We start from the raw sequence: 12,203 nt of genomic DNA on the forward strand, positions 1-12,203 counted from the left end.
CGTAAATACCTGCTGCTGTCTTCGAAATCCCAATCCATTGCTTATACTTCGGATAGCTAAAATTTGTAGCTTCGGCAACAACTCGCTCTTTAAACGCTTTAAAACCGACGATGGCCTTGCGTATTGGGTAACTACTTCGTCTATTCTCGATTTAACCAGCCTTCTTGCGACTTGCCCCTCACTTTCTTCTCGTTGTCACCAACTGTAATAATAACGTGCTGTTATCAGGAAAAATACGATCGTTCGACACTTCATCTTTATGGCGACGAAATACCCAGGAATCAAGATGTTGACGGTACGCGCCGTAACAGTGCAGCGGAATATATCGGGGAAACCCCTATCCCCAAGACCAGATAGCATGGTAATGCAAATGTGAGGAAATAATTGGGCCACTCTCGATCGAATGTCTTGCCAAGATGTCTTCCGGATGAACTCAACGATTTTCCCGCCAAACGTGATGGAGTGTTGGGAAGTTCTAAAAAGTACACAGATTTCGCTACTGAAATGTTTGTTACTTTAGACGTTAGCCGGTTCGTTGATGGGGCTGGCCAAAGCTCTGATACGATCGTAATCCCGGTTACATAATCGGATAGTATCATTAGTTATGGACATCTATACCTTCTTATGTGCCATGTACAAGAGTAAATTAACTGGCCAAAATCTTACATCCTTAACTAAGGCGTAAATCTCAAACTGTCCTACAGTTTCGAACCTTAGGTTTATTCATTGGTCGCCTGGAATTGCGTGGGGACCAAACACGCAACTCGGTCTAATGTCGCACCTCGATCAAATAAGTTCTCAATTATATGGTAATACACTGCTTTCCAAAGGCCCAGTAGATCGATTGACACGTGCTGGTCATGATAAGCCGTCAAAGAACGCTGCACTAAGTGGAATTAATCCGTTGCCGACGTTAACCATATTATTACCGAAAAAAAAAAACATTACTCGATTACCTATAATTTACTACTGTGAAAATGATCGTTAAACAGACAGATTAACATTGGTGTTAAAACGATTTAATTAATCGTCGAATTAAGAACACCGAAAGATTTCATTTTGACAAAGTATTATATATAATTTCATCTTGCAGCATCTATTCTGCGATGAAAAATACGACTGGTGGCAAAGTCGACTGTCACAACGTAGCGCCTGCCAAAGTGATCAGCGAGCAAAAAACGTTAGCGAACTCCACCTTCACGGCAGGTTCTTATAGTCAGTTGCCACCGGAGATGACACCACCCTGAAACAGACGTTGCTGGCTTCCGGAGCGACGAATGGTGGTTCTATGAAGTCAGAGGAGATTTCGAAATGCCACCGTGATCCGCCCGCGTTAATACATTAGCTAGCTCGCGTGGCATCGCCGAGTTTTAATTGCCATCGCCGTAACTGTGACAACAGACTCTGGATACGACGGATACATACACGGTTGCTGCGTATGTATGTACGTTGATACTTACGTGCGTCATTACATCCTAAATGACATAGTTTAGAAATGGTATTTACCCTCATCGAGTCTCTTAGACTGCACGAATCTTGTTCTTATTCTAATTAAAATAAGTAACAGTTCAACGTTATGAGACCTAAAACATCGGCACGATGATTTAGTAGGTTAAGTACCTGGCTACAGCGAACCAGGGATAGCCGATGACGCTCCACATAAATAGAATCCACTTCATAAAAATAGAATGACTAATTAATTGTCCAATAAACTGAATACATGCAATTCAGGTCTTCCTCCTCAAAGCAGGAACAAAGGCAAGCCTATAGGGTTGTTTACAGTGGCTCTCTGACACGCCTACGATTTTATTGACGATGTATTCAAGCGACGCTTATAGGTTATCATTACACGCTGTGGCCGAATGTCGCGGGCGGTGGCGGTAGGTGGGACGGGTTATATTGACCTGAGGGAAAGCGAGACGTTATTTATTGTCTCACCTCTAGGTGCAGGTAGGAGGAAAGCACAGGAAACGCGACAGTCGTTTGCCCTATTCTATCCCTGTCGCAACGAGGTCTGGTGGTTCTAAATCCAACTGACGGATCGCTTTCAATATTAAATAGACCGCAAACACCTGTGCGATACGCCTTTCAGGCCTGGATCTCTGGCTCTTTACAGTTTTTGGCTACTCCAGCATTCCATAAATGCAGCATCATCCCGCTGAACGCTCGGTTAAAACAGCAACTATATTCCAAGAAGATAACGCTGTCTCTAAGTGTACTAAGGGACATGATGTTTGAGTCATGAAGTTATCAAGTGACAATCATGAAGGATGATTTGAGCACGAACTGGGACATGGGTGGGTAAACTGACCTTGTCAATCAGTTGTCAAGGCTTACGCAGAAGGCACCTACGTCTTTCAGACAGTCTTGAGTGAACCAGGCAGCCAGGTCACCAACGAAAAAATCAGTTACTGCAGATTCGAATCCGACTTGCACTGAATGATAAAAGGTTACTGTAAAACCATGTAAGAACAACGGACGAGACCAAGACTGGCTTGCAAACATGTAGAGCTCGAAAGATGCGACACCCTTAGACCTTGCTTTGCTTTTAGTAAGGAGCAGATTTATACGTAGGATCAGTTTATTCATCACGGATAGATTTAGGGTCAGCGCAAAACATGGCATTTCTAGAAATCAATCCTGCTCAATCCCATGGTATCGGAACGTTTCATTAGCTGGTATATTTAATGGGTCAATGCCAAACTAGTCGTCCACGATAACACGATAATCAACGTACCATCGCCTTTCAAAGATGTTCGTACTTAAAGCGTTAATAACTATTGGTTCAGGAACGAGTGGTTCGACTATTGAGGTCCGTAATAAGTTACAGCTAATTACTAGCGAGCGTACTGCATGCTATTAATTTACCACTAACTTATCTGATAACCTACTACCGCTAAAACTATATTTGTATCATGTACATAGCTGAACTTAGACATGTATTTACAGAAATAGCATTTGCTTGTTTCAAGTTAATATTACTATGTCCGTAGAGCTTCAGAAGCTTCGGAGTGGATCGCACTGAGTAATCAGACGGTTTGTTCTTGTTAAAGAACTTCTAAAGTGTTAAGGCAATGCATATGAATTATATTTTGCTGTATGCTCAAAAAATGTTAGTTTGAGCAAACTTATGCAGGGCTTTGCTGAAGCGCCTACAAGTTATTAGAATTAAAGTAACTTTGAAAATAGGAATTTGCTCCATCCATGAAGACAAGTATAAGTCAATAATTGCGCGTTAGTTTACTAGGGATTAATTTAGAAGCAAATATGTAACGAAAACGTATCGAGTCTTTTTTTTAAGCTTTTCTGAGTTTTTGTCATCCAAAAATCTAATCCTAAACTACGGTAGATAGAAATTTCTCAAGTTAGATTAGGGTCCAAAATAAATCGTAATTTCATTTACAACAAAACGGTCTTTTACGGTGGTCCACATGCTGCGCAACCCCCTATAAAACAATTGAAAAAACTACTATAAGACTCAAGTGTTGTGCTAGTTTTTTTTCAGGCGACCCGAACGGGTTTTTGCCGTATATAGCAAGGTAAAAAGGGTAATATTGCTGTGAACTTTCTGTCTTTTTGAATTTGATTCATTTCGGGACATTCCCCGTCGACGTTGTGGATAATGTCTGTAGCAAGCTCGATAAAAGCCAGCTCCTATGCTGCTGCATGTTCTGTAACGTGTAGCAAAGCGGGTCTCGCGCAGTTTACGACTTTGCCATTGTATTGACTTGCAATCAATAACTTTTAGCCGCGACAGGAGCCTTAGCGACTGTATCTGACCTATTTTGTTCCTTGTATGGGTGAACTGCCAGGTAAGTCAATGCTGTCCGGCCTATTGCATAAACCATGGACCACAGTTGATTGCCGACGATTTCCAACGAATCCATGATGCACTAGCTCGAGTAATGCGCCCCTTAATGTTTGTCCGGTTATATATCGACATGGTGACCTTGTGACTCTAATGCTGAGATTCACGACAAAGCTTCTTTCTCGGAAGCTACGACATCGAACGAGAAGAAATGCGTGCATACGGTACAATGAGCGCGTTGCATTTTCCCGTATGCAGACATTACGTCTATTACGTTAACGGCTTTTGGAAATGCGTATAGAGCTTTCAGAGGGTATCTCATCAAGTCACACACGCCACCGATGCTACGCGAAGGTGCAGCTGATAACGATGCTCTGATTACCAAATTGAAGTGCAGTGGAGAATTCCCAAATGCAACTGCAAATCCTGATGCTTCCTTTAGATGGGTAGGACTCAATGTGACGAAATTAAAAGCTAAACGCCAATTGTGCAATGGAGGTTATTGTACTACAGAAGAAAGATTATATTTTCATTCCAACTTCACTGCTTCATGCACGCATCATGTCTTCCGGACATTTCTAGGTAAACATTTGTTACTTTACGGACCGTAACGCTGCTATTCCAGTCCTTTCACAAACGTTGTACCAACAATATGAAAACAGTTAATAAAGCTCTTAGAGCAGAATCAAAGTTCAGCCGAAGGACCACACTCCGACCATTAGCCTTCAGTACCTAGCTAAGGGACGAGGATATAAGTATCGATTTCTCAGATTTACTCACAATATTATTTACCTACCTGGGGGTCGTAGGATAAAGGCAAATTTCGTTCAAAGTAATCCTGAATTATATACTACATGGGCTTTTACGTGCCAATTAATAATACTCATATCGGATAAGAGCCGAAAAGATCATTTCAACTTCCTGATATTCTACAACAACAATATCACTGTTTTATTTAACACTGATTGGACTTACGAATCTTAACGCAGCTAGTTCTCCTAATTTCGACTTTGTTTTCGGACGCCATCTTTCGAACTTACTACCGTAACCCTAACTTACGCGCTGTGGTCAAACGATATGAGCCAAGAAAGTAGCCCGTGTCTAATAATTCTTCTCTTTCCCATGTTGTGCTATTAAGCTTCGGATCGTAAGAAGACCTGACAAGGCCCATTAATGTGTTTCTAATACTAATTTTAATAATTATACATCCACATTGTAGCCACGTAGAAAAGTCCATTTGGATTTAATTCGCGCTGGCCATTGTTTAAAATTTCGACAAAGCTTCCCAGGTGTAATATACATCCCCATTTCAATCACGATCGCTGTTCGATGGTTTATTTTCATTTTTCGAGTTCGTATATAAAATAATTCAACGGTCAATTTCCTCCGTAATAGGCAACGACGGGACTCGTGAAACGATGGGATGTGATAAATATGGTTCCTTTACTTCTATATCTGCCTTTTGTCATCGGTAAAATATCGATAGGCTTGAGATGAATGGAAAGGGAAAACCTGATGACAAAAAGGGATCGCTTTGGCCTGACCTCTCACTGCGCATGCATCATTAATGTAGGCCGTTGGGTATGAACCAATACAAATGAGCTGAATTACCTTTTATTTGCCGGCCGAGGGAGAGGATCATAGATTGACTGCTTCGGACATTTACAGAAAAAATGTCTAAGTTCGCATTTACTGGCTGAAATTGCTGACCTTTTTTCCCCGCGAAGAATTTGGCGGTTGCGTTGACGACGCTTAAAAGTGACGACCTCCTTGAGCTCTCGCCTGTTGTTGTGGTCTTAAGACTAAGATACGACATCCTCTCGCTGGCTGCTCGCGTTAAAGATTTAGGGCCCAATAGAGAAATCGCGCCTCTGCCGCCGCCGCCGTCAACACAAAAATCACCTGTGGCAACAGCCGCGCCAACGGATTCCGGGGTTCCTCGTTCACCACTTGCCAACTCAATACTGTCCGGATCAATCTCACAAATTTGCGATAGTTGTTGCTGTTCGCTGTTGCTAACTGTGTAACCAAGAGTACTTTGATTGTGATGCAAGTTAGTAAACTTATGGAGCTTCGAGTTATGGCTACAGCTGTATATCGGATCAGGAGGCACCTCATGATGGGGAGGCATTGCCGTTGGCGACCACTATAACGGTTCGTGTTTCGACCTTATTATTTGCACGTAACTTCAGCATTCGGCGAGGTCGATTGACGAGTGATTAAAGACGAATAAGATGCGGGACGATCACACGTTTGTGGCTGGCTCACGAAAGCTGGCAGTGATGGAACTGACGATTATGACCAGGCCGCCAATGTTCAGCACCTGCTGCAACCTAATAAATAGACGGGCATACAAATGTGAATAGGGCATATTGTCCGCGTAGTGTTACATTCACGGTGATGAGGTAATGGAAGTTCGTCCCGAAAGGCAGTCCCTCGGTTCGCTGATTAATTGACTTTTTTCGACGGGGGTGCACACACAGCCTGCTTTTGTAGACTTGTTAAACTACTAACAGTGCGGCTAAATGAATAACTTCCTAGAAAACATAGCGTCAAATTAGCAGGACTAAGGCTCTTTCCTGGATTACGCAAAAGGCAGTGCATCAAACGTCCTTGTATCAGCGCTAATATGGTGCTTCCTAATATCAAATTCAACCTCCCGTGCATAGTGTCGAAGAACAAGAATGTTACATAATACAAGCCGTTTACCATAGGGATGTGTATGTCGTCCAGATATATTTTTGCTTCAGGATAGATCCTGAATCACGGTTCCTAATCTATACAATTCGATCTTTCTAGAAAATCCTCTTTGGTTCGTGCCGGCATTTAATCATGGAAAGTCAGTGAATTGTACGAGTTATGCATGTTATAAGCCTTAATTTAAGCATTTCTCAGGCAGAGCGACATAACTGAACACATTTCATGTCCTTGCTCAGCTCACCGATTTCTCTCCTAGTTTTCCATGACTACACTCAAGCCGACCAAGCTGAGTCGAGGTACTTGAACGAGTATTTCTAATCATGCATTCCATGATCATTCGTTGGCTTAATATCACGGTATGGTCGATTAGACCTTACGCTCCCTGCTACAGGTATCGGTCACTCTGATGTGTCCTATAACATTTCTTTGCGCAATTGCTACCTACAACAATATAATAGCGACGCATTGGTACTAGGTTTATTGAGTAAGGCTTGTCCCTACATGGCCTCGACTAGACTTGAAGTCCGTGCAAACATCCCTCTGAGGTGTTTTATCTACTAGGCTACAGTGTCGTATGATGTGGCATAGTGCCCTTACTACCGCAAGCACTGTCAAGCTTAAAAGTTTACAGTTGAAGCTGTAGTTAAACAGAGAAAATCGTAACGGGCAGAAGAAAAATAGTACTAGCGAATACTGAAACTATTACTCTACGCTTGAATGTAAGTCTACTTCAAGTACGACTTAACTGTAAGTTTTGAATTAGGCGCGCATATAAGATAACAATAGAAGAATCGCGCTCTTCAATGAGAGAGGCAAACGCAAGCGTACTTTAGGCACCTTCCTTTGCATTTAAAGTCAATATTAAAAAATCACTTCGTTATAATGTCTGTATTTTTTTTGGACAATCGTCGAGGTGTCTTTGTATCATCATCATTCACTGAATTATGTTCTGCATTCAGTAGTTATCACGAATTATATTATGTGGCCTAGTGGACCTTTGCTACATCTAGGGCAAAGTAGATGAAAGCCTTGAGTGTTGCAAGGGGTAAAAGCTATCATGAACGTTTTTATACCAAAATGTACATATATATATATATATAGGATCCGGTTATTTTCGTTACTGTTGAATACTACATAAAGGTTAATACTCGGTAGACGCGGCTGTCTACACATGGCGACCCATGACAAAACCAGCACGTTTACTAGTTCGACATTAGGCAGGATTATTAATTTTTACACAGTCGAATAGGCCTGTGCTATAAAAACTGAGACAAACAAAAATAAATTTAACTTTGTTTCCATTATTTTGTTATTTCCGTTCTAGGTTTTTTGCTATTTCTAGAACGCATAGGTTAAACCTTTGACTGTCGCAAAATGTCGATACATTACCAGCAGGAACAATATTTACACTTCTCATACCAGTCGGTAGAATGAGTTAGTTTGCAAAAAAACGCCAATTCATCTTTTGGCGCCATTTATTTGCGTTTGAACTCAACGAAATGAATAAAGCGTTAGAGCCTCGATGGCCTACGAATAGTTGATTGAAGTAGTTTTTTGTCCTTAGCTCAGATTGCTGGTTGCCATTACTGAAGTAACGGAGCACTGAATCAATCGTCTGTCTTAAAACCATCTCATTCCTTCATCGTCAGACTCAGAGAAAGTGAAGCTGTTTGAAGGCATTCAATCATGCAGTCACAGTGGTAAGCGATTTCAATGCACCATGTATATGCAGATTGGGGAATTGTAACAGCGATAAATAGTAAACTTGCCTAAAGGTCGTATTGATTCACATAACCTTACTACCTAATTTCAGGTATCTATCTAGGATGACTACTTCACACGTTCGATTACAACGAACCCCATCTGCGATGCGATAAGGCGGCTATGTGTTTCTGTTCTAGCAATGTGTTGCTTCACTGAACCCCTTAGCATTTTGATGTCCGATGTTTGCCAAGATGAACTGCAACGTCACCGGGCTAAAGTAACAATGTAAATGAAAACCTTGCCAAACGCATCGCACCGCCAAGCGAATGTGTTTCTCTTATAATACCCAACGGAAAGTCTTGTTTATCATTCACATGACCCCGTTACTAACATCTAATGCTTCTTTTTGGAAGCCATAGTTGAAGAAAGATCGAAAAGCTTTTGAGGTTTATATTGAAATATATAAGACGGGTAGCAGATTACAGATGCTTTTGCCATCTTTCTTTTTTTTCCTGCTGTAGTATATTAGAACATACTTCAGATCTATTTATACAAATGCTTGATCCTTATAGATAGAACGTCCAAAAGGAGCTTTTTGCAGGGAGACGCTACATTGGTCGTGTTAGTATCATCTATCAACTGTTAGCTGAGATCAGATCTGTACGCATTGTCGACGTTCGACATAGCTTTGTACCATGAAGAGCACAGTCTTTTCCAATTTTCCCAGTGACGCGCTGCAGATATTTGGAAACTCGCAAGCTCAATATTGCCATAATTAGAATGTCCTAAACAGTCCTAAAAGTACACCACGCCATACTTACTCGTAGTGGTCGAACATAAAAGTTATTTTTCTCATTTTTGCGATAACTTGCTGCCTACTCTAGAAAAAGTTGGTTAGACTAGTAAAAAAGAAAAATTGATATTTCGCCCTAATCTTGTCATCGTAAAACTTTTGTGATTTTTTTGGGCAAAAACAAATGATTTTTACATCCTCACTAAAACAAGCCAGTTATCCAGGGACCGAGATGGGTCGACAGCGCTGATCCATAATATTCCATCCAAGTTTAAATATTTGCCGGCCTGTTAAAGATGTGTATGACCTAACATCGTCACTCTGGAAAACTACGCTCACTGACTTGGCCGGTTTTTTCAATGGCTTATTGTAATCTTGTGAGGTGTTCATAGTGAGGTGCGAATCAGGCCGCAACGGCAGTAGTCGCGCTATTGCTGTTCAACTCCGCAAGATGCCTGGCATCAGTCCGGGCTTTCCCACAGATTTTTTCGCACGTCTCGTACTTCCGTATGTGATTCGTCCTTATCACTAATAACCAGCCGCTGTAAGAATGGCTCAATTTTCTTGCGTTTCTGTAGAGTTCCGTTAATAGAAACACAATTAATTCGAGTCATACTAAGACAGTTGAGCGTCTTGCAGTGAGCCCTTTTGAGTTTACAGTCGTTCAATGGTGGATACCCTAGCTCCTTTGCGACTTCATGGTTATATACGTGTCGGTCTTGTTAACTGTCGCAATAGTTTCATAAACTGTTTGGTTAACCACTACGAGAAGTTTGTCTCACACTGTGGTTTCCAAAATGAAAGAGGAAGTACCACCTTTAGGCTATTTTTTTTTTGACAACTCGATCACAAACAGCGATCATTTCTGCGGACCTGGGCAGCGTTTGTGCCTTCATCGTAATGAAACTGTAATAACGACAGTTTTGCAGCGACTTCACTCATCCTCACGACGTTCTACCTGAAGTCTAAACAAAACCTTAACAGTTATAGTACTTTTGCTGTCGATAAGTTAGATTTGGCTGTATCGTGTCGTTGAAGACGATCGCTTAGGTCTATAGGCTGCCGCCAGCCTAAAACTACATACGTCTGGCTAGTTGACCCATAGCAACGGCTGGTATAGTTAAGTCGCTAAACTAGATGTTTGCTCCTTGGGTGCCATTTTGACGAATGAAACTGAAAGCGTATTGACGCTTTTGCATACATAGCAACAGAACGGGGCTATGGATGACTTGTAGAGAAAATTTATAGCAAGAGACCTCCTATTCCACTGCACCGATACGGCAAGTGGCCAAAAGTGTTTACCCACCCTTATGGACCGCTGAGCTATTCGAAAGATATGCTAGATACGCTGATATTTTCACCGTGTAGAGTACCACTGGACAGTATTCTAATATTCACTCAGGGGACCCGTTAAGTATCAGACATAGTAGACGTTTATAGCTCGACACAAAAATCATGGAGGCCAATATTTTGTTCCATTTATATTCCAATATAAATGAACGTTTACGGAAAATTACGCCACCGCCAGAGTGTTGTATCTGTGTGGAACATGTACGACTTAAATACTTGTCACTCGTTAGACAGTAGGTAGTTTCTAGGGTTCGGCATGCGCACACAGCATATAAGAAGTGGTCATCAACGGAACATGTGCTCAAACGCCTTAAAACTACTGCATAGTGTGTAGCGAGTAAGAAGATCATTTGCAAGCTGATGACTGCAATATCAATGTTGAATGTCATTATTTTGCACTTACCAGGCGGCCGGACCTTCTGGCGTATACCAACAAATTCATAGACGCGGGTCCAAATATCGACTCTATTCAACCGGGATGAGGTTGGCAGTGGCCTGCCAGCTTGATTGGCGTTAGGGGCCTCAGGTCGATAATGCTGATGGCCTGAACGAGATGGAGTAATCACCTGCCATCAGAAGGACGAAAGCAGACAGAAAAAAGTTAATCTGTGTTGCAATATGAATGTATATGGTGGCCATGCTCCGAGCTTACCATGAAGTTCGTCATTGGCAGTACAAATATGGATGTACCTCTAGATGATCGCTTATTGAGAACGACAGCGTTCCCTAGTTGAGATCACGTTCGTTCGTTTTGCGTGCGTACCTTTTCGATTCAAGCCAGCGAAGGACTAATTTAACGCTTAAGGGTCCAAATATTCATCTATGTATAAGTGTTACTTATGCACTCTAAAACGGCTATCTGAGAAGCTGTCTTGTTTCTGCACGTGCACCTGAATAGGTACGTGCTGGCCTCAGTAAATGTATTATTGCATCGACAGCGTTAGGGTAACAGCTTGAACGTTTACAGGATTTTCGTTATGGCTGTAAATTGGTTTACGAGAAAAAATCCCGGCAGCAGCATCGGTAGCTTGCTGTTCATCATCAGCTCGGCCAAGCTAAACAGTAAGAAACGGGTAGAACAAACGCTCTTGCTACATCTCTCAGTTACCTTTCACTGTACCTCTGTTTTGAATTTCGCGTTCCGAACTGCCATCAGGCATAATTATGGCACCTAACCCAGCTGACCCCCCTGTCCAAGACGCTTCCTATGTCAATCCCGCTACAATAACATACGATTGGCTTAAGTTGATGGCTCATAGTCGAGGACACAATGTAGTGAGTCACGTTCATGGATTAGTCAGACCGGTTTAAGAGTGTTACAGGCAATATGCCTATAGCAGGGCGATTGGGCAAGTAGATGTTGCCTGTTAGCAATTAGAGTAGTTGGCCAAAATAGAGCGTTGGCTAAATTGTATACATCTTGCAAACAATATTTAATTCATCTTTCGGGTGCTCCATTTACGCAGCTGCACGCCATTAAAAATTTCGATAAAATAAGATCAAACCGCATTTTATCCAAGCGACAGACGCAATATGGAGAAAATCTATCTGTAGGGCAATTACGATTTTCATTTTCGTCATTCGTTAATACTGCAAATCTCGAAAATAGTAGCGCTATGCTCATGTTACTTACTAATCGTGGAGTATTTAAATTTTTGGCGGGGTCGAAATAGTCGAGCGCGCCCTCTATAAGCCTCATAGCGCATAGACCCTCTTAGACCACCGACAACACTTTTGACTACTTTTCACGTAATACCAATAATAAATATATATATTAGAACTCATCAAACGCGTAAACAACTTAAGAAAGACTGAGTCTATCCGCGTTGCACATTTATGTATACGTAA

At 41.7% G+C, this 12,203-nt stretch overlaps 1 protein-coding gene across 1 annotated transcript in view; it reads right to left on the minus strand.

Annotated features, from left to right (window-relative positions):
• LOC111263493 (putative phospholipid-transporting ATPase IM) overlaps window positions 1–12,203 on the minus strand; it is a gene marked incomplete at its 3' end in the record, with an annotated part of 49,261 nt that overhangs the window by 20,883 nt on the left and 16,175 nt on the right. Inside the window, exon 4 of the mRNA XM_086969665.1 lies at window positions 10,759–10,921. Coding sequence (XP_086825791.1) covers window positions 10,759–10,921 — 163 coding nt within the window. The remainder of the gene's footprint in view (window positions 1–10,758; window positions 10,922–12,203) is intronic.

The sequence above is a fragment of the Varroa jacobsoni genome, unplaced genomic scaffold (assembly GCF_002532875.2).
Source record: "Varroa jacobsoni isolate VJ856 unplaced genomic scaffold, vjacob_1.0 scaffold_770, whole genome shotgun sequence".
NCBI classification, from domain to species: Eukaryota; Metazoa; Arthropoda; class Arachnida; order Mesostigmata; family Varroidae; genus Varroa; species Varroa jacobsoni.